Source organism: Pyrgilauda ruficollis, unplaced genomic scaffold (genome assembly GCF_017590135.1).
Source record: "Pyrgilauda ruficollis isolate IOZ18807 unplaced genomic scaffold, ASM1759013v1 scaffold332, whole genome shotgun sequence".
Taxonomy (NCBI): Eukaryota; Metazoa; Chordata; class Aves; order Passeriformes; family Passeridae; genus Pyrgilauda; species Pyrgilauda ruficollis.
In genome coordinates, this window is record NW_024524734.1 from 42,162 (window position 1) to 65,408 (window position 23,247).

Sequence of the window (23,247 nt, forward strand, 5' to 3'; positions counted from 1 at the left end):
GTGAGAGGCAGCTGCAGTCACAGGGGGCTCTGGGAGCTGTGTGAGAGGCAGCTGCAGTCACAGGGGGCTCTGGGAGCTGTGTGAGAGGCAGCTGCAGTCACAGGGGGCTCTGGGAGCTGTGTGAGAGGCAGCTGCAGTCACAGGGGGCTCTGGGAGCTGTGTGAGAGGCAGCTGCAGTCACAGGGGGCTCTGGGAGCTGTGTGAGAGGCAGCTGCAGTCACAGGGGGCTCTGGGAGCTGTGTGAGAGGCAGCTGCAGTCACAGGGGGCTCTGGGAGCTGTGTGAGAGGCAGCTGCAGTCACAGGGGGCTCTGGGAGCTGTGTGAGAGGCAGCTGCAGTCACAGGGGGCTCTGGGAGCTGTGTGAGAGGCAGCTGCAGTCACAGGGGGCTCTGGGAGCTGTGTGAGAGGCAGCTGCAGTCACAGGGGGCTCTGGGAGCTGTGTGAGAGGCAGCTGCAGTCACAGGGGGCTCTGGGAGCTGTGTGAGAGGCAGCTGCAGTCACAGGGGGCTCTGGGAGCTGTGTGAGAGGCAGCTGCAGTCACAGGGGGCTCTGGGAGCTGTGTGAGAGGCAGCTGCAGTCACAGGGGGCTCTGGGAGCTGTGTGAGAGGCAGCTGCAGTCACAGGGGGCTCTGGGAGCTGTGTGAGAGGCAGCTGCAGTCACAGGGGGCTCTGGGAGCTGTGTGAGAGGCAGCTGCAGTCACAGGGGGCTCTGGGAGCTGTGTGAGAGGCAGCTGCAGTCACAGGGGGCTCTGGGAGCTGTGTGAGAGGCAGCTGCAGTCACAGGGGGCTCTGGGAGCTGTGTGAGAGGCAGCTGCAGTCACAGGGGGCTCTGGGAGCTGTGTGAGAGGCAGCTGCAGTCACAGGGGGCTCTGGGAGCTGTGTGAGAGGCAGCTGCAGTCACAGGGGGCTCTGGGAGCTGTGTGAGAGGCAGCTGCAGTCACAGGGGGCTCTGGGAGCTGTGTGAGAGGCAGCTGCAGTCACAGGGGGCTCTGGGAGCTGTGTGAGAGGCAGCTGCAGTCACAGGGGGCTCTGGGAGCTGTGTGAGAGGCAGCTGCAGTCACAGGGGGCTCTGGGAGCTGTGTGAGAGGCAGCTGCAGTCACAGGGGGCTCTGGGAGCTGTGTGAGAGGCAGCTGCAGTCACAGGGGGCTCTGGGAGCTGTGTGAGAGGCAGCTGCAGTCACAGGGGGCTCTGGGAGCTGTGTGAGAGGCAGCTGCACAGGGACACCCCACCCTGGCCCCCAGGGACCCTGAGGGCTCTGGGAGCTGTGTGAGAGGCAGCTGCAGTCACAGGGGGCTCTGGGAGCTGTGTGAGAGGCAGCTGCAGTCACAGGGGGCTCTGGGAGCTGTGTGAGAGGCAGCTGCACTCACAGGGGACTCCAGATGTGTGAGTGAGTGAGGCTCTGGCTGGTCTCCCGTGGCACGAGGCCCCCCAGCAGATCAGACCCTTTCAGCCAGAGCTGCTTACAGCAGAGGCAGAGACAGGCACTCAAACCAACACCCCTGGGTTTGTCAGGGTGAATCTCACCCCCGCAGCATCACGGCACACCAGGTGATCCAAGCAGCCTGCTCTCCCAAAATCTGCTCTCACGGGTGTCCTGCTCCCCTGGCAGCCCGGCTGTGCCCAGCAACAGCCACGCAGGCTGCTCAGGGGGCATCGGGTCCCTGTTCCCCTGAAAACACGACTTTCCGAAATGTCTTTGCCACCAGGAGCCAGCAGGAACTCATCAGCAAGGTGAGCAGATGTGCCTCCAGCCAAAAGCCAGAGGGCATCAAGCAGCACTGTCACAGGAGGGTGAAATCCTCCTGAGCCTGTGGGAGAAGCCAGGGGGAAAGGCAAACCAAAGGGAAACAGCACAAAACGACCCCAAATCCTGGCGTGACCAGCAGTAAAACACACAGTTTTGTTTTCCCATGCATTGTGAACAAGCAGAGCAGCATCACCCAGCTCTGCAGAGCCAGCTCTTCTGCCCAAACCTGACTCAGGGAAACAGGAATTCTCCTCCTTAACAGCTAGGGCAATTGTGGACAGGCCAAAATACACCGAGAGAAAAAAAAATAAAAGGAGAAAGAAAAATCAGACAACGCTCATTAGCTCACAGAAAGAACAGAAAACAAAGAAGAACTTGCTGACACTCACAGGGGCTTTAGGCAGTGTGGGAAAGCCACCCATGTGTCCCTGAGCAGGCAGCCAGCCCTGGCCAGTCAGCCGTGGAGGGGCTGAGCAGAGCCCAGACGTGGGGACAGGCCTCGTTCCCTGGCGGGACCCAGCGCGTGAAACAGCTCTGGGCTCGGCTGTCTGCAGCCAGACAGCCACCAGACAGTGCCTGAGCAAACACGGCCGAGCCCGCGTGCCCGGGGCCAGCAGGGCACCCTGCTGCCTGCCACCTGCCCCTGGCACGGCCCCTCGCCACGGGGACAGCCACCTGTGCCAGCCACACACAGCTGCACGGCCCAGCAGCTTGCTGTCCCTGTGGCTCAGCACCAGTCCCTGGTCAGTCCCTGGCCAGTCCCAGCCCATCTCCTTGGTCAGCTCCCATCCCTGGTCAGTCCCTGTCCCTGGTCAGCACCAGCACCAGTCCCTGGTCAGTCCCAGCCCCTGTCCCTGGTCAGTCCCAGCCCCAGTCCCTGGTCAGTCCCTGTCCCTGGTCAGTCCCTGTCCCTGGTAAGCACCAGCCCCAGTCCCTGGTCAGTCCTTGTCCCTGTCCCTGGTCAGTCCTTGTCCCTGTCCCTGATCAGTCCCAGTCCCTGGTCATCTCCAGTCCCTGGTAAGTCTCAGTCCCTGGTCATTCCCAGTCCCTGTCCCTGGTCATTCCCTGTCCCTGGTCAGCCCCAGTCCCTGTGGTCAGTCCCTGTCCCTGGTCAGCACCAGCACCAGTCCCTGGTCAGTCCCAGCCCCTGTCCCTGGTCAGTCCCAGCCCCAGTCCCTGGTCAGTCCCTGTCCCTGGTCAGTCCCTGTCCCTGGTAAGCACCAGCCCCAGTCCCTGGTCAGTCCTTGTCCCTGTCCCTGGTCAGTCCTTGTCCCTGTCCCTGATCAGTCCCAGTCCCTGGTCATCTCCAGTCCCTGGTAAGTCTCAGTCCCTGGTCATTCCCAGTCCCTGTCCCTGGTCATTCCCTGTCCCTGGTCAGCCCCAGTCCCTGTCCCTGGTCATTCCCATTCCCCGGTCAGTCTCAGTCCCTGGTCAGCCCCAGTCCCTGTCCCTGGTCATTCCCTGTCCCTGGTCAGTCCCTGTCATTCCCAGTCCCTGGTCAGTCTCAGTCCCTGGTCAGTCCCTGTCCCTGGTCAGTCCCAGTCCCTGGTCAGCCCCAGTCCCTGGTCAGCCCCAGTCCCAGTCCCTGGTCAACCCCAGCCGTGCCAGCTGCGGTTCCCATCCCGCACTTTTGCTGACTGACAACACATTGATTTAAAACCAGCAGAATTATCTCTGTTACCAAAATAAAGCAGTTCCTGGAACGGATGACTCAGAAGCCTCTCCCCTCACCATAAATCAGAGCAGAAACATGATACCTCATTGGGGCAAATCACTTTGCCCTTTTGGTTTGGCACCTACAGCCTTTTCTTCCAGAAAAAAAGAGATTAGAAATCCACAATCTGAGCTGGCACTTTGTCAGAGAGCTGAGCCTTTCCTCCCCGGGACGCCATGGTCAGGGCTCTGCCTGTGTTATCACTGGAGGGGCTGGACGAAGATAAGCAAAAGCAGGATAGATATTAAAAAAATAACTTTTTGAAAAACATACAGAAACAGCCCTAGAGGGTTTTCTTACTGTCTCTGAGAAGCCTGTGTGAGGAATTTGCCCCAAAGGAGGTATGTGCAGCATGTGCCAGCAAGGCAGAGCCATGGCAGAGCAGCTCCTCCAACCCTCCATGGGCCCCAGAGATAGGTATCTCTGCAGAGAGAGCCCTGTCCTCTCCAAACGCTGCTCTGGGATCTCACAGAAGTGCCTGCACAGCCGGGCTGTGCCTCCCCTTTAATCCTGCTTGCTGACAAATCTCACCAGCTCGCTCTGGGGCAGGACGGCTCGCAGATCTGCATACTCAGCGTGGGCAAACAGCGAGGACGGGCTTTATGGAGAGGGGAAAAAGCCCCATCTGTCTGCACCTCGGGAAAGGGTTCACCCTTGCTGCTCACACTGCTGTGCCCCACCAGGAACATCCCGTGCCCTCGGCTCTCCCGGGAGCTGCCCCAGCGTTCAGGGGAGCTGCAGCCTTGGGGAGCAGCTGACTGCAGAGACACCCACCCGCAGCCAGCCCTGTGGCCAGAGGGACACTCCATGGAGGCCAGGGGGCTGCAGGCCACTGCTGGGCAGCAGGGCCATGGAAAGGGACCTGGGTGTCCTGCTGGATCTGAGCCAGCAGTGTCTCTGAGCCAGGGGGGACAGCCCTGCGCTGGGGACATCAGGGACACCAGCGAGGAGGGGCACGGTGCCACTGGGGCTGCCACAACGTGAGGAGGATCTAAAGCTGTCAGAGTGTCCAAAGGAGGGACACGGGGATGGGGAAGGGTCTGGAGGGGCCACGTGAGGAGTGGCTGAGGGCACCTGGCCCATTCGGGTGGAGGACACTGAGGGGAGAGCTCGCTGCAGTTACAGCTTCCTCGTGAGGGGAACAGCAGGGGCAGACACTGATCTGCCAGAGGTGACAGGGACAGCACCCAGGGCACGGCTGGAGCTGTGCCAGGGAGGTTTAGGTTGGATATCAGGGAAAGGCTCCCCCCCAGAGGGTGCTGGCACTGCCCAGGCTCCCCAGGGAATGGGCACAGCCCCGAGGCTGCCAGAGCTCCAGGAGCCTTTGGACACCCTGCCAGGGATGCTCAGGGTGGGGTTGTTGGGGGGCTGTGCAGGGCAGGAGCTGGGCTGGGTGATCCTTGGGGGTCCCTTCCAGCTCAGGGTATTCTGTGATTTGATGACGATGGGACAAGGCCACCGAGCAGAGCCAGAACCCAGCACAGCCAGCACCCAGCACAGCCAGCACCAAACACAGCCAGAACCCAGCACAGCCAGCACCCAGCACAGCCAGCACCAAGCACAGCCAGCACCAGCACAGCCAGCAGTGAGCACACGCAGCCCCGTACCCCACGCTGCCCAGCCAAGGCTGCCCCGGCCTTGGGGAGACCAGCAGGACCCCCAGCAGAGTGCCCAGACCTAGCGGGGCACAGGAAGCACAGCAGGGCTTGGCCACTTGGGCTTGGCCACTTGAGCCACTCCTTGACCCAGCTCACAGGGGCTCACGGAGCCTCTCCTGGGATCTGCCCTCTCCCAGGGCGGGCTGGAGCCCCCTTCCCAGCCCTAACTGCCCTGCTGTTCCTCGCTCAGCCAGCTTTCTGTGTGCCACACATCCAGCCTGCCTGGTGAAGCTGGGCAGGTGCTCCCAGTGCAGGGAGGCATCACTCAGCACCCCAAAATCTGCCTTTTCCTTGGGCTGACTCCCTAGAGAGAGGGGCCGTCCCACACCTGCACACAGGCACAGCGGGAATCCCACACACATGTGGCAAAGCTCATCTACTCTGCTGTAAGAAACCATCTCTGCTGCTTTAATGCTGCCCAGTAATTTTGGGAGACCCTGCTGCACAGCCATGGGGTGCCAGCGGCCAGCAAAGCTGAGGGACAGGGGCAAAAATGCCCTAGCATCGTCACAAACAATGCAGGACATTTTTTCCTAGGGGATCAAAGCAAAAATATTGTAAGTCCTGCCCCTAAAACACACCGACAAAACCCAAAATGTGCTCCTAGCGACTTTTAGCCACCCACATAACAGACAGGGAACAAAAGGCTTTGCTGGACCACTGCTAGAGCTTGCTGTCAGTATAATCACCTACCACTATAATGAGATTACACGGATTAGCTGCATTTTAAGGAAACATCAATGAGCTGGACAGCCTTTCTAGGCAGGTTCTTAGGGCTGCACAGGATAACACCGGAAAAACCAGGAGGCTATTTTTAGAAAGCATTTCCCCAAATAACCTGGGAGGGCGGGATCACAAGGCAGCAGAGGTGTGTTAATGCGGGCAGGAGCTGAATGGATGAAGGCTGCAGAGGGAAACAGATCCACCCTTGGTCTCCCTTGGCAGAGCTGCACGAGAAATTAATGGAGCCAGACCCAGGCCTGCCTTCCTCCCGTGCTGAGCTGTGGGATGGGCTCAGGGGCTGCAGGGGAGCACAGTTCTGGTCAGTCCCTCCTCGCTGAGCCAGGGATACCGAGGAAGCCAGGCTGACCCGGGATGAGCACGCTGCTGTTTGCACCAGGTCCCCCAGGGCACCTGCGCTCCCACAGGGCTGACAAGCCCCAAGTCCTTTGTCTGCCTGCACACAGGGGAGCTCCCAGCAAAATGTCCCCAAAACCAGGAAAACGGCCCCAAAAACAAGTCTGGAATTAGATTTCCCGGCCACCACGGTACCTTCATGTGGTGAGACCCGCGGCTCTGTCCCATGTGTTCACCTGGAGGAACAGGGCTGCTTTGCAGGCATCACATTCCCACCCAGGAAATCCCACACCCTCGTACCCACCCTCACTTTCTCCCAGCAGCCCTCAGGATTTAAGAGGAACTCTCAGGCAATCTGGTTTTTTTTCATTGCTTTTTGTTTTTGGAGCTTACTCCTACAAAATAGCCATCAACCATCCAAAACAAACCGTGCACTTCATTTTCCAAAGCCCTTTACTCTTCCTTTCCAGGATGAATCCAGCCTGGAAGCATTGGGGAGCTGCAGCCTGGATATTTTGCTCCCCATGTTCCATCCAGCCATAACCCTCCACCTTTCCCTCTTGTTGTGACTCAGCCAGAGCTCGTGAATAAAACCCAATTAGGGATTAAACATCAGAGCACACAGCAAAGGGATGGCCCCTACCCCAGGCATCTCACAGCCTGGGATCTTTAGCTCCCACCATGGTGAAGCGACAAAAATAACCCATTAAAAAGTCTCTTTAATTGCCTTGCCAGTGGTTTGCACAAATTCCAGCTAAAGCTGGAGGTAAAAATGAATTAAAAGCCTTAAATAGAAAATTCTCTTTCATTACTCCCACTTTTACCCTTAAATTTTAATGGGGTTGTGGTGAGGGAGGAAGCACATCTGGCCAGTCCTCCAGCTCCCCTGCAACAAGGACTGGGCTGGGGTCTGCTGGGTTTGCTCCACCACGGGCTCCTGTGCAGGTCCCCAGGCTGTCCTGGACACCCAGGCTGCCCTGGGACAGACAGCCAGGCTATCCTGGGACAGACAGCCAGGCTGCTCTGGACAGACACCCAGGCTGCCCTGGGACAGACAGCCAGGCTATTCCGGGACAGACACCCAGGCTATTACAGGACAGACACCCAGGCTGTCCTGGGACAGACACCCAGGCTGCCCTGGACAGACACCCAGGCTGCTCTGGGACAGACACCCAGGCTATTACAGGACAGACACCCAGGCTATCCCGGGACAGACACCCAGGCTATCCCGGGACAGACACCCAGGCTATCCCGGAACAGACACCCAGGCCGCCCTGGACAGTATTTAATCCATCTATTTCTTTCTCTCCTCCCTTTCATCTTAGCCCTTCATCCAAACTCCTCTGCTGTGTGCTTATACTGGAGATCAAGCACTAACACACCAATTCCCATGCCGAGGGTGCAATCTACCAAAACTCTGCCAGCTTTTGTTGTTCCTTTCAGCCTGGCAGTCCTGGTGCTCCCTCATCCCTCGGGGTGGGACATCACTCACAGCTCCTCGTGTCCAGGCTGTCCAAGGAGGAGAAGCGTTCCAGCACCTCCCTTTTGGTGAAGAGAAGGCTCAAGCAGGAGGTGGGCAGAGGTCTCGGAGCCCAAAGATCCCTCAGGGGGTCACAGCCAGCGCTGCCTGCCCGCTGCCAGCTGCACAAGAATCACCTGAGCCGCTGTGACCCCGCTCCCCACCCAGACTGGAGCCCAGAAGGGAGGAGGGAGCGGGGCAGCAGCTCACAGCACAGCCGGGAGCTTGCTGGTGGTTTTTGGGTGATCTGCTCTGCTCCCAAACCTGGTGGATTAAATGCAGGCTTAGAGCACAGCCTCGCTGAGAGCAACGCAATCAAGCTGGGGCTCCAGACCCCACAGTGCCCAGCATTTATTTAGCTAAATATTGCTCTGAAACGCCCCTTCTGCTCTGCCCAGCACTGTGCAAGAGCCATCAGGATGGAGCAGTTTCACAGCTTTAATCCCTCCCTTCACATTTGGCTCCAGTGGGCAGCAGCAAGACCATTCTGCAGAAGGAATCGTGCCAAGGAAACCTAGCTGAGGGGTTTGGTTTCTAAGTCCCAGAGACTCACTTTCCCCCCTTCCCTTTCAATCTCTGCTGCTCAAAAATTCTCCTGTTTCCGAAGCATTTTGCAGCTCTTACAGCACTTTGCTGGGATGAGGAAAAGCTGACACACATATCACGGCAGCAAAGATTATTTTTGCTGTCTGAGTAGTAGCAGGCACGTGAGATTTACTCAGATAAAGGAGGTCAGAGTCGGAAATGAGCTTAGATTCCAGGCTGTGAGCCCAAACCGTTGGAAATTTGGGTCTCCAGGGGGCCAGGCACCGTGCAGCCCGGCAGGGAGTGTCCTGTGCCAGTGTCACCCCACAGCCTCCGCGGGTCTGCAGGGCTGCCTGGCCCCTCAGCCTCACCGAGAAGAGCACAAGCACCAAGCCAGGCTGCTCCACAGGGAGCAATGAGCTTCCCAAACTTTGCTGTGCCGTTTTCCTCCCTGTCTGCTCAGCCACGACACTAATCCTGCCATGGATCTGCTGGAACACACAGCATTCCCATGTCCTGGAAAGATCCTGCAAGCGTTATTACAATCGGGATTTCCTCCCAGCTGCTTCTCTTCTTCCACAACACACCCTGCGCTCGAAGCAGACAGCAATTAGCTATTTTTTTTTTTAGGATTCAATTAGGATTTTTTTTTAACCTTAGGCCCATCTTCAACAGAAGAGATTGGGGGGCATTCCTAATGACTCAAAGGGACAAAGACTCTAAATGCCTTTCTGGAGAGAGGACTTTTGGGAGCAGGTGTGGCCAGCGGGGATTTTGGGAGCACATTTGGCCAGCAGGGATTTTGAGAGCAGGTGCAGCCAGCAGGGATTTTGGGAGCACATTTGGCCAGCAGGGATTTTGGGAGCAGGTGTGACCAGCAGGGATTTTGGGAGCTAACACAGCTGGACACACGCCTGGCCCCAGAGCTGCAGCATCCCTTTCAGCCCAACAGTGACTCCAGGAGCTACAAGATACCTCTCCATCCCACAGGCATTCCTGCTTCCCAAGAGTTCCCTTTCTGGCTCCCCCAGGAGCAGCTCCCTGGCCACCATTCCTGGCTCCCAGCCCTCCTGAGCACGAGGACAGCCCTTGCCTGCTCACTGCCTCACTGAGAACACGTCATTATTTCTAATTTACGGCGTTTCTGCACTTGGCCATGCTCAGCCTGGAGGTCGTGTGGAAGGGAACTAAGCCTGGCCTGCTCTTGGCAAGCTCTGGAGAAAGCCTTTCTCAAGTTGATACAACCTCACATTGGAAAAAAAAAAAAAAAACTAAAACGAACAAAAAGCTATGGAGAAAGGAGAATTCACAGAGAGCAAAAGAACTGCAGTTCTTAAATTATCTGAAATAGTCTCCTGGGTGCAGGTGCCTGAACACAGGCCAGATCCACTGCTTGTAAGAGAAACACAAACCAGTGACAGAATTCCGGAATGGCTTAGGGTGGAAGAGACCTCAAAGCCCATCCAGTGCCACCCCCTGCCATGGGCAGGGACACCTCCCACCATCCCAGGCTGCTCCAAGCCCCATCCAGCCTGGCCTTGGGCACTGCCAGGGATCCAGGGGCAGCCACAGCTGCTCTGGGCACCCTGTGCCAGGGCCTGCCCACCCTGCCAGCCAGCAATTCCTGCCCAAGATGCCAAAATCTGTGCCTGCCCTGTGGCAGTGGCAGCCATTGCCTGTGTGCTGTCCCTGCAGGCCTTGTCCCCAGTCCCTGTGCAGCTCTCCTGGAGGCCCTGGCAGGGGCTCTGAGGTGTCCCTGGAGCCTTCTCTTGTGCAGGGGAACAGCCCCAGCTCTCCCAGCTATCCTCTGACCAGGATTCCCCTGGTTCAGGCCTGAGGAGCTCCAGCAGATCCATGACCTGATGAATTTCCCTGGCCTTGCCCTGCTCTAGTCCCAGGAGCACAGCTCTGACCCCCAGGGGGTGCAGCCCCTTCCTCACCTGCCCATCCCAGCACCACTCCTGGGATGCAGGGTGGGAATTACAGCCACAGCCACCTGGAACAAAACCAGGAGCAAACCAACCTTACTGGGCACCCCTGGGGAGTGCGGAGAGGAGCCCAGCACTGAACCCAGCCCAAGGCTTCACGCTGCAATCCTGACAGAAATGCACAGACAACTGCCTTTTTTTCCCTCGTCCCATTCTCCTTGATCTCATTTTAATTGGAAGCGGTCCCAGATGGATCCGATCCCGAGAAGCCCAGCACCTACCCGCTGTCCTTGAAGTCATTGTAAGCCAGGACCTATTTCCACACCGGCATTTCCAGCCCTGCCCCGTCGCAGAGGGTTTAATTTGCCTTTAGCCAAAGGTGCTCTGCGATGTTCAGAACTTTCCGTGTCCCACAGCACGGGGCAGGGCACTCGATGGAGCACAGAGCCCGGACAGAGGGGTTTCCAGCCTGCCTGCAAACCCGGCCCTGCCTCCAGAGCTGCCGGAGCACCCCGTTCCTGGGGCTGGGAACACCCCCGGCTCCTGCCAGGGGGATGGATCAGAGAGCCAGAGGTGGGCAAGGGGAGCAGCCTTGCTCCCCAAGGCTCAGCCTCCCTGCTCATCGCCGCATTCCCCATCTCACTCATTCCACAGAGGAACAAGCCTCGCTGGGGGCTGGAGATGGCCTGCAGGGCTTCCTCTGGGGAGGGATTTCAGAAGGGCTTAGGAAGCCTCCAGCTGGAAGCAGCCTGCACTCCAAACCATGAAATTTGATTGGCCTTTTATCTTGGTTTACATAGCTAATTGTTGCAGGTGTATCAGTTGCCATGAAATTAATCCGGTTGTAAAATCAGGTGTAGCCAAGAATTAAATTGTGCAAACAACCCAGACAGCTGGGACAGATGGACACCAGCAGCACTCAGCTGGGGAGGACTGTCTGCTGTTCCCTGAATTCAGAGGGGCTGTAACGGGACACTGAGGCACGGCCAAAGCACTTCCCGGGAGACCACAGGGACCCGAGCCAGGCTCGGGGCAGCAGGAGGGGAATGTTCACCCGGCAGGGCAGGGCAGGGCAGGGGAGGCTCGGGCTCACAGGGGCAGTGTGAGGGGAATGTTCACCCGGCAGGGCAGGGCAGGGGAGGCTTGGGGCTCACAGGGGCAGCAGGAGGGCGATGTTCACCCGGCAGGGCAGGGCAGGGGAGGCTCGGGACACAGGGGCAGTGTGAGGATGGCCGGTCCCCCGGGAGGGGACAGCCCTGCCCCGGGGAGCGCGGGGGGCACACAGCCAGCGCTCCGCAGAGCTCCGTGCGCAGCCCCTGCTCCTTCCCTGCCTGCCGGGAACGCCCCGAGGAGCCGGGAAGAGCCGGCGGCTCCGGGCTGCGGCAGCGGCGTGGGCTGGCCGGCTTCCTACGGAGACGAGCGCTGTGTGTAATATAGAAACCGAGCTGCCTGTTCCAAGCACAACCACGCTGGCTGCTTTTTAAAGACAGGCTTGGCTCGGGTGGAAAGCGCTGCAGGAACGAGCGGCGTTAATTCCCCCCGCAGCCTCCCAGCCAGGGGGAGCTTTCAGTGGGGAGATTTGGGAGCTGGTCCCGCTCCTGATCCAGCCCCGGGGACAGGGAGTGACGGCAAGGTCACCCTGGCACCTTTCAGCCGGGCTGAAATCGGCTCCTGTAAATCCTGATGGGCAATCCTGCCTGGAAAGCCCTGGAAGCAGCTCAGTGTTTAATCTCAGCTGGGCAGGGGCAGCACTCGGTTCCTCCCGGAGCCCAGCCCGGGCCGCACCGGCCGGCTCCACGCCTGCCCCCCAGCACCTGGCCGGGTCTGAGGGGTCACCTGGGACAGCAGCAGGAGGACATCGAGGCACAAATGAAGAGTTCAGAGTGCCAAAATAATTCTACCACGTGGTGTACGTGATTTCCCTCCCCAGCGGTGTCACACAGCCAAGCACCGAATGTCACTCCTCTACCTGCACAGGGACATCTTGCCACCATCCATCACATCCCCACACCCAGGGGGGCAAATAAAAATGCCACCATGCAAACAACTCGTGAGGGACTGCTACCAGACCCACGGAGCTCACAAATCTTTGGGATGGGAAGCCGCTGCTGGCACAAGGAACGGCTCACGTTCCAGCATTAATTGTCCATGGAGTGTGGCAGCAGGTCTGCGTGACAGGGACGAGGCCAAAACGAACTGCCATGTCTAATGCAAGTCTTCTTCTATTATAGTTTCTTTCTGCTTCTCTGCTGCTCACAGGAATGGCGAGCCCAAAATAACGGCAGCAGCGTATGACTTTAAAAGGGCAAATTTTAAGAAGCCCAGAGCAGTCGCTGGCATCAGTGAAAGCAAGGAACCCGCTTAAAGCTTCTACCAAAGACCCCAGAAGTCACAAACCTGGAAAAGCAGCAGGATTTAAATAATGAGAAAGCCATTCTGGCAAAAATGAGACGTGGGAAATGCATGGGAACGTGATCTTTCTAGGCACAGGAAAGGAGAGAGAAACGGCGCTGGAAAAGAAATGTCCAGTGTCGGTGACTGATGGGGACCTCTAAAGGAATCCATTAAATCCGTACAGCTAACAGAATTAATTGAAAAATAAGGCACTTTTAAAGCATGCCAGGAATAGAGAATTAGAAATCTGCCAGATTCACTATTAGGTACCATCAGTAAAACTGATGAAACAGTTGCCAAAGAGGATGAGAGGAGCCCTTGGATCAACCACCATGTGCACCCCAGTGTGCCAAAGCAGGGCTTGTCCCACCAACCCTCCGTGCAACCTGCTCTAAAACCCCTTCACCACCCCTTAAGGCCCCTTGGCGACAGAAATTTCAGTACTGCCAGACATCTGCCAAAATAAAGCATTTCCAGACCAACTGGTGGAACTCGGGAACTTTGAGTATTTGGGAAAAAGGCAGGAGCAGCAGGCAACCCGGGGTCAGCTCCAGCTAGAGCAGCAGGACAGAAATTTCAGGTAAATACACGAACTGGAGACTAAAAATACAATTCCAATCAGCCAGCTGAGTTTCCTGGAATTAGATCTATTTAGGAGACTTATTATCTATCTAAAGACACCGCTGTTGCCTCGACACAGTGTTTGCCCACATTTCTGCAGAGCACAGAATACCCTGAGGGCGGATCTCACAGCAGGTGTAACCAACTCCTCACGCATCAGGTGCGGCTGAGACAGCCCCGGTGTGGCTGCTGCCCGTGCAGAAACAGCATCCAAGCACCTTCCTCGGGGGTTGCTGTCACTGCCCAGCCCCATCCCTGACTCCTTCCCTGGATTACATTAAATCCCTAACACGAAAAGCCGCAGTAACTCACGGATGGTTGGTCGGTGGCCTAGATCGCCTCAGAGAGGCCACAGTCCGGGTTTGTGATGCAGGGAGATGCACGGGGCCAGGACAGAGACCGCTGCCAGGGCCCGGGAAGGTTTGGGATGAGCACGGAGCATCTCCCGCCTATGGCAGCAGCACAAAGCGGGAGCGATTTCCCTGAGGGGGCAGCGGGAACACGTCCGTAAGGAGGAAAAAAGCGAGCTGACACCCATGGCTGCGCCCAGACGGGCACCTGGGCAACACGGCCGCAGCAGCCACGTCCCGAGGGTGCCACAAAAACCAGGCGGGGAGCAGCAGGAGCCCCGCGGAGAGAGGGGACAGCACCCTGGGGCTCCGGAGGTGACCCCGCCACTGCGGGCGCGGAGCGACGAGTGACCTCCGAGACAAGGACACGGCAACATCCCCCCCTGCAAGTCAAAACTAGATAAGTTCAACCTTGAAAAGAGATAGCATCTCTCCAGAGTGAGAGCAATTAAATGTTGGCACACGGTAGGGAGGAAAGGGGTGGAGGGGGGGGGGACTCGCCGTTGCTCAGAGCCATTAACACAAAATTAACAGGCTGCTTGTTTAACCCGGGCTTCTGCGCCGGCAAGGAGGATGAGCTGCAAATGCTTCCCTGCAGTTGCATTTCTGCAACACCTCCCACCTGGGGGGGTGGAAAGTTTCAGAAGCATTTTCTGTGCTTGGGAAGAGTCCTGAGTGGTAGGAGAACAGCAGGGTCATGCTAAAAAAAGCAAAGATCAAGGCGAAAAGTCTGAAAACCAAGGTTTGCAAGCACCGGGTGAGATTCATCTCGCTTAAATTTAGCCCTCTCGAGCTCAGCTATCCAGATCAGAACCAGCACCCTGAAAGGCGTTTGCCTGGCCTGCATATGAGGCTTTCCGAAGAGGGAAACAAGCCTCACTTGGAGGCACCTGTCCCCCCTGTTTGGTGGGGGACAGCTCGGAACAGACCCTTTTAGGGCCCTGAGCAAGGGCAAACAAACAGCATCCCCTAAAGCAGCTCCAACTGCAAGCGAGCTGGCTCACACAGGCTGCAGATCTGAGGGGTAATTCGAGTTGGCTCACACAGGCTGCAGATCTGAGGGGTAATTCGAGTTGGCTCACACAGGCTGCAGATCTGAGGGGTAATTCCAGCCCAGAATGCCCGTTCTGGAGATTTTGCCTGGCAGCCCAGCACCCAGGGGGCAAGAGCAGGGCGAGGAGCTATCCCAGCTCCTTCACGACTCTGTCCTAGGTGTACAGAAGGGACAAACACGACCTTCTGCATGGAGGACTCCAGGTTGGTCGAGATGTTCCCAGATCAATGCCATTCCCTCCAAACACGCATCATCTGATTGGGGTTTCAGGTTTTATCAGTCCCTACTAACAGGCTGTGCTCAGCTGCAGGAGGGAAAGGACTGAGATGAATCACAGACTCGCTTAGGTCGGAAAAGCCCTCCAAGATCACCAACCATTAACCCTAAACTGATAAACCCACCCCTGACTCATATCCCTAAGAGAGCCCGACTCCGCTCTGCTTTGGCTCCAAGGCCAGCGCAGGGCACGCACTGATGGCGCTCCCAAGCACAAGGGCATGGGTGGAACAGGGATTATCGTGTCCCTTTGCCCCCTCCTCTTTTGCAGGGATGGGGAGTGCTGAAGCTCACCTGCTGGCTGTGAAATTTATCCTCAGAAGTCCAGCTGTGGCCCTTATTCCTCCAATACCCTCCTTACAGCCCTTACTTTCCCTGCAATCCTCCACAGGGCTTGTCACCTTCCACCTGACGGACACCTGTCCAGCCTCTGCAAGGTCAGTGCACTGCACCTCTGAGCTGCCACCCCAACCACATCCAAGGGGCTCAAAAAGATGTCCCTGTCCCCAGGCCTCGTTCTGCAGGAGGCTGGGATCCTGCTCAGACCGGGAGAGGGAAAAGCACTGTGGTTTGCTGGGAAGTTCCCAGCGCCAGATAGGATTAGTCGTGTCTAATTAACTGTGAGGAGCCAGCAAAACACAGCTGACTGCAGAGACGAGACCCCCTCCCTCGGCAGCAGCCAAGCTCTGTGTGTCCACTACCCAGGACAAGAGAAACCCTGGACACTGCACATCCCCTCCTGGGGCCACCATGTCCCCAGGCACACAGCCCGGGCAGGCAGAGGCACCCCAGCTTCTCTGACACCCAGCAAAGGCTGAGTTCTGGATGCACACTTCAGCCTGGGGACCCTCTCCCCCACCCAGCCCCACACCTCGGGGTGGAGGGGCAGCCCAGCAGAGCCACTGCCACGCCAGGGTCAGGTTTGCCTCCCCCTGTCTGGTCCTCACACCACAGCAGCCCGGGATGGATCTCCCCAGCCAAACTCACCTTCCCCACACGCCAGGCATGTCCGATGCCAGTAAAGCCCGATGCCACCTCCCCCGAGGGTCTGGCTCAGGTGAGAGGAAATAAACCTGACTGAGGGCAAATGCAGCCTGCCTTGGAGCAGGGCAGAGGAGAGAAGAATTTTCTCTCTCTGGGCACAGGGAAGGGCTCCAGGGACCCACCAGGCACTGGGTTTGCCTGTGTGAACCCATGAGTCTGCACGGAGGGACACAGATGGCATGAGTGGGCACACACAGCACCTGCACTGCCATGGGGCACGAGTGGGGACACAGGAACCTCAGAGCCATGGGGCACGAGTGGGACACAGGAACCACAGAGCCATGGGGCATGAGTGGCACACAGGAACCACAGAGCCATGGGGCATGAGTGGCACACAGGAACCACAGAGCCATGGGGCATGAGTGGCACACAGGAACCACAGAGCCATGGGGCATGAGTGGCACACAGGAACCACAGAGCCATGGGGCATGAGTGGCACACAGGAACCACAGAGCCATGGGGCATGAGTGGCACACAGGAACCACAGAGCCATGGGGCATGAGTGGCACACAGGAACCACAGAGCCATGGGGCATGAGTGGCACACAGGAACCACAGAGCCATGGGGCATGAGTGGCACACAGGAACCACAGAGCCATGGGGCATGAGTGGCACACAGGAACCACAGAGCCATGGGGCATGAGTGGCACACAGGAACCACAGAGCCATGGGGCATGAGTGGCACACAGGAACCACAGAGCCATGGGGCATGAGTGGCACACAGGAACCACAGAGCCATGGGGCATGAGTGGCACACAGGAACCACAGAGCCATGGGGCATGAGTGGCACACAGGAACCACAGAGCCATGGGGCATGAGTGGCACACAGGAACCACAGAGCCATGGGGCATGAGTGGCACACAGGAACCACAGAGCCATGGGGCATGAGTGGCACACAGGAACCACAGAGCCATGGGGCATGAGTGGCACACAGGAACCACAGAGCCATGGGGCATGAGTGGCACACAGGAACCACAGAGCCATGGGGCATGAGTGGCACACAGGAACCACAGAGCCATGGGGCATGAGTGGCACACAGGAACCACAGAGCCATGGGGCATGAGTGGCACACAGGAACCACAGAGCCATGGGGCATGAGTGGCACACAGGAACCACAGAGCCATGGGGCATGAGTGGCACACAGGAACCACAGAGCCATGGGGCATGAGTGGCACACAGGAACCACAGAGCCATGGGGCATGAGTGGCACACAGGAACCACAGAGCCATGGGGCATGAGTGGCACACAGGAACCACAGAGCCATGGGGCATGAGTGGCACACAGGAACCACAGAGCCATGGGGCATGAGTGGCACACAGGAACCACAGAGCCATGGGGCATGAGTGGCACACAGGAACCACAGAGCCATGGGGCATGAGTGGCACACAGGAACCACAGAGCCATGGGGCATGAGTGGCACACAGGAACCACAGAGCCATGGGGCATGAGTGGCACACAGGAACCACAGAGCCATGGGGCATGAGTGGCACACAGGAACCACAGAGCCATGGGGCATGAGTGGCACACAGGAACCACAGAGCCATGGGGCATGAGTGGCACACAGGAACCACAGAGCCATGGGGCATGAGTGGCACACAGGAACCACAGAGCCATGGGGCATGAGTGGCACACAGGAACCACAGAGCCATGGGGCATGAGTGGCACACAGGAACCACAGAGCCATGGGGCATGAGTGGCACACAGGAACCACAGAGCCATGGGGCATGAGTGGCACACAGGAACCACAGAGCCATGGGGCATGAGTGGCACACAGGAACCACAGAGCCATGGGGCATGAGTGGCACACAGGAACCACAGAGCCATGGGGCATGAGTGGCACACAGGAACCACAGAGCCATGGGGCATGAGTGGCACACAGGAACCACAGAGCCATGGGGCATGAGTGGCACACAGGAACCACAGAGCCATGGGGCATGAGTGGCACACAGGAACCACAGAGCCATGGGGCATGAGTGGCACACAGGAACCACAGAGCCATGGGGCATGAGTGGCACACAGGAACCACAGAGCCATGGGGCATGAGTGGCACACAGGAACCACAGAGCCATGGGGCATGAGTGGCACACAGGAACCACAGAGCCATGGGGCATGAGTGGCACACAGGAACCACAGAGCCATGGGGCATGAGTGGCACACAGGAACCACAGAGCCATGGGGCATGAGTGGCACACAGGAACCACAGAGCCATGGGGCATGAGTGGCACACAGGAACCACAGAGCCATGGGGCATGAGTGGCACACAGGAACCACAGAGCCATGGGGCATGAGTGGCACACAGGAACCACAGAGCCATGGGGCATGAGTGGCACACAGGAACCACAGAGCCATGGGGCATGAGTGGCACACAGGAACCACAGAGCCATGGGGCATGAGTGGCACACAGGAACCACAGAGCCATGGGGCATGAGTGGCACACAGGAACCACAGAGCCATGGGGCATGAGTGGCACACAGGAACCACAGAGCCATGGGGCACGAGTGGCACACACAGGACCTGCACGGCCATGGGGCACCTGTGGGACACACAGACCCTGTTCACAGGGGACATGTGGGCACACAGGGGGGGTACAGCCCATCACGGCACCTCTGGATAGATGGATACAGCTCATGGAGACACCCCGGGGCACGTCCGGACTCGCAGGGCGGGTACAGACCCACAGGGACCATGGGCACACACGGCACATGTGGGCTCGCCGGGCACGTACGGACACCGAGGGACCGTGTGGGCAAATGGGGCACATAGAGACACACACCGCCCGGACAGACAGACAGACAGGGCACATACAGGCACACACCGCCCGGACAGACAGACAGGGCGCACACAGGCTGGACACACATACAGAGCATATACAGGCATACACCGCCCGGACAGAAAGACAGACAGACAGGGCACATACAGGCACACACCGCCCGGACAGACAGACAGGGCGCACACAGGCTGGACACACATACAGAGCATACACCGCCCGGACAGACAGACAGACAGACAGGGCACACACAGACACTCGGGCACGGTCAGACCCGCGGGGCACGGACACACAGACAGGGCACGGCTCCCGAAGAAGCCCCCGGGGCACACAAAGACGCACCGAGCCCGCGTGGAACGGCGGAGAAGCAACGCCGGCGTCCCCGCTCGCCCGCGCGGGCAGCGAGCCGCCGCTCCCTCGGGGCTGAACCCCTCCGTTCCGGGCAGGGGCTCCGCGGCACGGGAAGGACGAGGCGACACCGGCGCCGCTGCCGGGGTCGCTGCCGCGGGCGGTCCCGCTCGGGGCACGGCCGCGCCCCCCGCCCCCGAGGGCACACACAGGCTGGACACACATACAGAGCATATACAGGCATACACCGCCCGGACAGAAAGACAGACAGACAGGGCACATACAGGCACACACCGCCCGGACAGACAGACAGGGCGCACACAGGCTGGACACACATACAGAGCATATACAGGCATACACCGCCCGGACAGAAAGACAGACAGACAGGGCACATACAGGCACACACCGCTCCGCCATGGCCCGACCGGCACCGGCACCGCGCCCGCCCCGCCTGACGTCACCCCCGGGCCCCGCCGGCACCTGCGGGGGGCGGGGCCGGCCGCCGCCAACCCCCCCAGCCCCGGGAGGCACCGCCGGGGCTCCGGGCATCCCTCGCATCCCCGCGGAAAGACGCCGCAGGGGTCGGAGCCCCCCGCGCCATCCGCGGGAGGAGCCGCCCGGGGGTCCCCTCCTCGCTCGCCATCCCCGGGAAAAGCCGCCCCCGGCATCGGGTCCCCCCACCCGTTCCGGGGAGGGACCGCCCGGGGGTCCGGTCAGCCCTCGCCAGTCTCAGGGAAAGCCGCACGGAGGGGTGCGAACCCCTCTCGCCATCCCCGGGAGGAACCACCAAGGGGTCCGTCCAGTCATCCCTCGCCATCCCCGGGAAAAGCCGCCCCAGGGATCGGGACCCCCCGCTCCCCCCTCGCCATTCCCGGGGAAAGCCGCCCCAGGGGTCCGGACCCCCCTCGCCATTCCCGGGGCGGGGGAGGCACGGAGAGGTCCGGTCCCCCTCGCCATCCCCGGGAGGAGCCCGGTGAGCCCGGTGATCCCTCGCCAGTCCCGGGAGGAGCCGCCCAGGGGATCCGCTCCCCGCTCCCTGGATCTGGTTCTCCCCTTCTGCCCCAGCCCCTGCGAGGAGCCGAGGGAGGGGGATCCCGCCTGGTCCCCACCTCGGGGCACCCCTCGCAGCGGAGGGTGTTGAGCAGCCAGACCCTCCTGGCTGGGCTTTCTGCCCTTTCCCCTGCCCGTGCCCGGCGAGCATTCGCCGATCATTTTTAACCTGCGGGTTTGCGGGTCTGCAGCGAGCCATCCTCCCGTGGCACCGTTCTGGGCCCGCTTTGGCCCCCGGGGCTTGGCAGCCTCCTCGTGTCCCCGCTCCGGAGGCGTTCCCAGCAGATGGATCACAGGTGAGGCAGCTGGCTCTTCCTACCCGCGGGTGCCTTCACCCACTGAGCAGCCTCAAAGGAAAAAAAATTCACCGTATGCTGTATTTACTGTGTGAAAGAGCAATTAAAGGAAGCTGCTTCAACAGTCTAAGTGGAGGAAGCGCGATAGCTCAATAGTTATTGATCCCTCCAGACAAGCATGCTGCTTTGTTGGAGCTGAAGGAACCCTGCCTGATGCGAGGGAAGTGGTGAGAAAAAATAAAAAATGGTCCCGTAAATTAAAACTCCCAGGGAATTACATGGGAGGAAACGAAGGTGTATAAGCAATTTCTGGTGGCATAGTAATCTGTAACTCTACTGTTTTGCTGTCTAGGATTAAAATGGATGTTCCCATCTGGTTACCCTGTGAGCAGGAAGGTATTTAATAGAAGCTTGTGCCTGTGGAAGGATGGAAACAGCGAGCAGAAAGAGGAATAGGAACATGAGCAGTTATTGTTAAAACCTCCCAGGGAAACTGCGCCCGTGTGCTCTCTGTGCAGTGTGGGGGTTTTCCCCACTGCTGTTTGTCCCCAGGTGACAAACACGCAGCCAGGGACACTTGAGGGCATCCTGGGCAAAGCCCAGTGCCGACATACGGGGCAGTTTGGGCGAGGGTGTTCTCAGACGGGGCCGATGTGTGGCAGCGTGCTCCAAGGTGTCACTGCAGCCGAGCACACGGTGACATGCCCGGCTCCTGGTGTGGCCCTCAGCACAGGGGCTCCAGCCCTGGAGTGGCCAGCAAAGAGCAAAGTGGGAACAGAGCACAGGTGTCCGTGCCAGCCTCAGGCTGAGGCCGAGGCGCACAAACCCCGCGCCGTGGGAGCGCTGCCGGCACCCGCCCTGCCTGGGAATGAGGCAGGATCTGAGGCTGCCCCTCCACAGCTCCAGCCCCTCGGCGGTGGCACGGCCACTGGCCGGTCTCTTCGGACACCTGGGCCACTGAGTTGTGGAGCCAGGCCAGAGGAGGCCACCGAGATGATCAGGGAGCTGGAGCTCTCCTCCCATGAGGAAAGGCTGAGACAGTCAGGAGTGCTCAGCCTGGAGAGGAGAAGATTTGGGGTGACCTAATTGTGGCCCTGCAGGACCTGAACGGGCTGGCAAGGAAGATGGAGAGACACCATTTACAAGGGACGGAGTGACAGAACAAGGGGAAAGGGATCAAACTGAAAGAGGGCAGGGTTGGATGGGATATTGGGAAGGAATTCCTGTCTGTGAAGATGGGGAGGCCCTAGCACAGGGTGCCCAGATCCAGTCCCTGGATCCCTGGAAGTGTCCAAGGCCAGGCTGGATGGAGCAGCCTGGGAGAGTGGAAGGTGTCCTTGCCCATGGCAAGGGCTGGAAGCAGATGGTTTTCAAGGTGCATTCCCTCTTGCACTTAGCAGTAATAACAGTGAAACACATGAATATTTTCTTTTCGGGGGTTTGGTTTGGTTGGTAGGAGCTTGCTTTGGGTGAAGAGATGGAATATTTGGGTGCTTGTCACCCAAAAGCGCTGCAGGAAACCAGGGCAGCACCTCGCGGGACCTTGGCAGCCGTCCCCAGCACGGCGACAGCAAACCCTGTGAGAGCCCAGTGCCCCGGGCTCTCACACCGCCCTGGCAACAGCGAGGCTTGGCAGGGTCAGCGCCCGGCACAAAGGGGCTCTGTGCGGAGCGGGATTAACCCTCATCCCCGCCGAGCATCCTCCCGCAGGCTCCCCGGTGTGCCCGGGCGCTCTCAGGGAGGCAGGAGCCGCTGCTCCCGGCCCGCCGTGGGCGCCAGGGCGCCTTTCCAGGCGGGATGGAGACCGCCAGCTCCAGAGCACGGTAAACAACTTAATTAAACACCGCGGAGCCTGACGAGATAATCACGACCCCTGACTAGATAATCTGTGCGGCATCCTCAAGCACGAGGGTCTGTGTCTCTTTTCGAGCAGGGGAAGGAAGCTCTCAAAGAGCTGCCGGAGTGTTTACATCGATTTCCTGGAGATTGGCGAGGAGGGACCTGGCACGCTCCATCAAAGCGGGCAGCGCCGGTGCCCGGGATGCGTGTCGGTGGCAGAGCCGCCACCATCTCTTTTTCTCACCCCGGCGCTGTGGTTTTTAGTCCAGGCTCTCTCTCTCTCCGCGGTGTGAGACAGCCACGAGCACAGGTAAGGCGTGGCTTTAGTCCTGCCTTGCCAGGCGTGGGCTGTCGGAGCTGCCGTCAGGGAGAGGGGGCTTGTCTCCGCTACCTCCATTTCCAGCACTTATTGCCGCGGACAGAGGGAGCGTTTTCGTCACCCAGCCACAGCCCGTGCAGCCTGAGATTCACCCCTCTCACAGGCGGAGAAGCCACAAGGCACGGGGGGGATGCTCAGGCTGCTCTGGGGGGTTTGTGCCCTGCCCAGGGCTGGATTTCACCCTGCTTGTGTAAAAAGGTTGCCACGCTCACTGCAGAATTGTCTTGCACAATATCCCTCTGTCTCCCATCACAGGATGCATTCAGCCTCCTTCAGGGGTTAAATCGCTGGCTGCTAAAATAAAAGCGACTCGAGTGTCTCATCAGGAGCAAGTTTCAGACATGCCCTGCCAGACCCGGGCGTGCTGACCCCGCTGAAGGGACACCAGGCAGGCTGGCACTGTCGCTTCCCGCGGGGCGCAGCACGCTCGGCACATCCCCCGCGGCACCACCTTTTCCAGACGCATCCCTGGTGCTCCACCAGCCCTTGGAACACCGTGCAGAGCTGGTCCGACCTGCACCAGCACACCCTGGGATGAATCTTTAACGCCTTCATAGGCCCAGACACGACAGGCAGAGAGCAAAGACTCTTTTTTTTTTTTTTTTTTTTTTTTTTTTTTTTTTTTAAAAAAAACCATAAGAAGGAAAAATTTGTAAAAAAC

General features: G+C 59.0%; 2 protein-coding genes across 2 annotated transcripts in view; one reads left to right on the top strand and one right to left on the bottom strand.

The window, feature by feature from the left end:
- Positions 1-19,203, bottom strand: part of MAPK4 (mitogen-activated protein kinase 4) — a 52,090-nt gene extending 32,887 nt beyond the window's left edge. Inside the window, exon 1 of the mRNA XM_041474710.1 lies at positions 19,017-19,203. The gene's annotated coding sequence lies outside the window, so the exon portion shown is untranslated. The remainder of the gene's footprint in view (positions 1-19,016) is intronic.
- A 234-nt stretch (positions 19,204-19,437) lies between these two features.
- On the top strand, positions 19,438-20,163 carry LOC121357445 (proline-rich protein HaeIII subfamily 1-like). The gene has a single exon (XM_041474706.1). The coding sequence runs from the start codon at positions 19,438-19,440 to the stop codon at positions 20,161-20,163; it is 726 nt and encodes a 241-aa protein (XP_041330640.1).
- Positions 20,164-23,247: the final 3,084 nt, after the last annotated feature.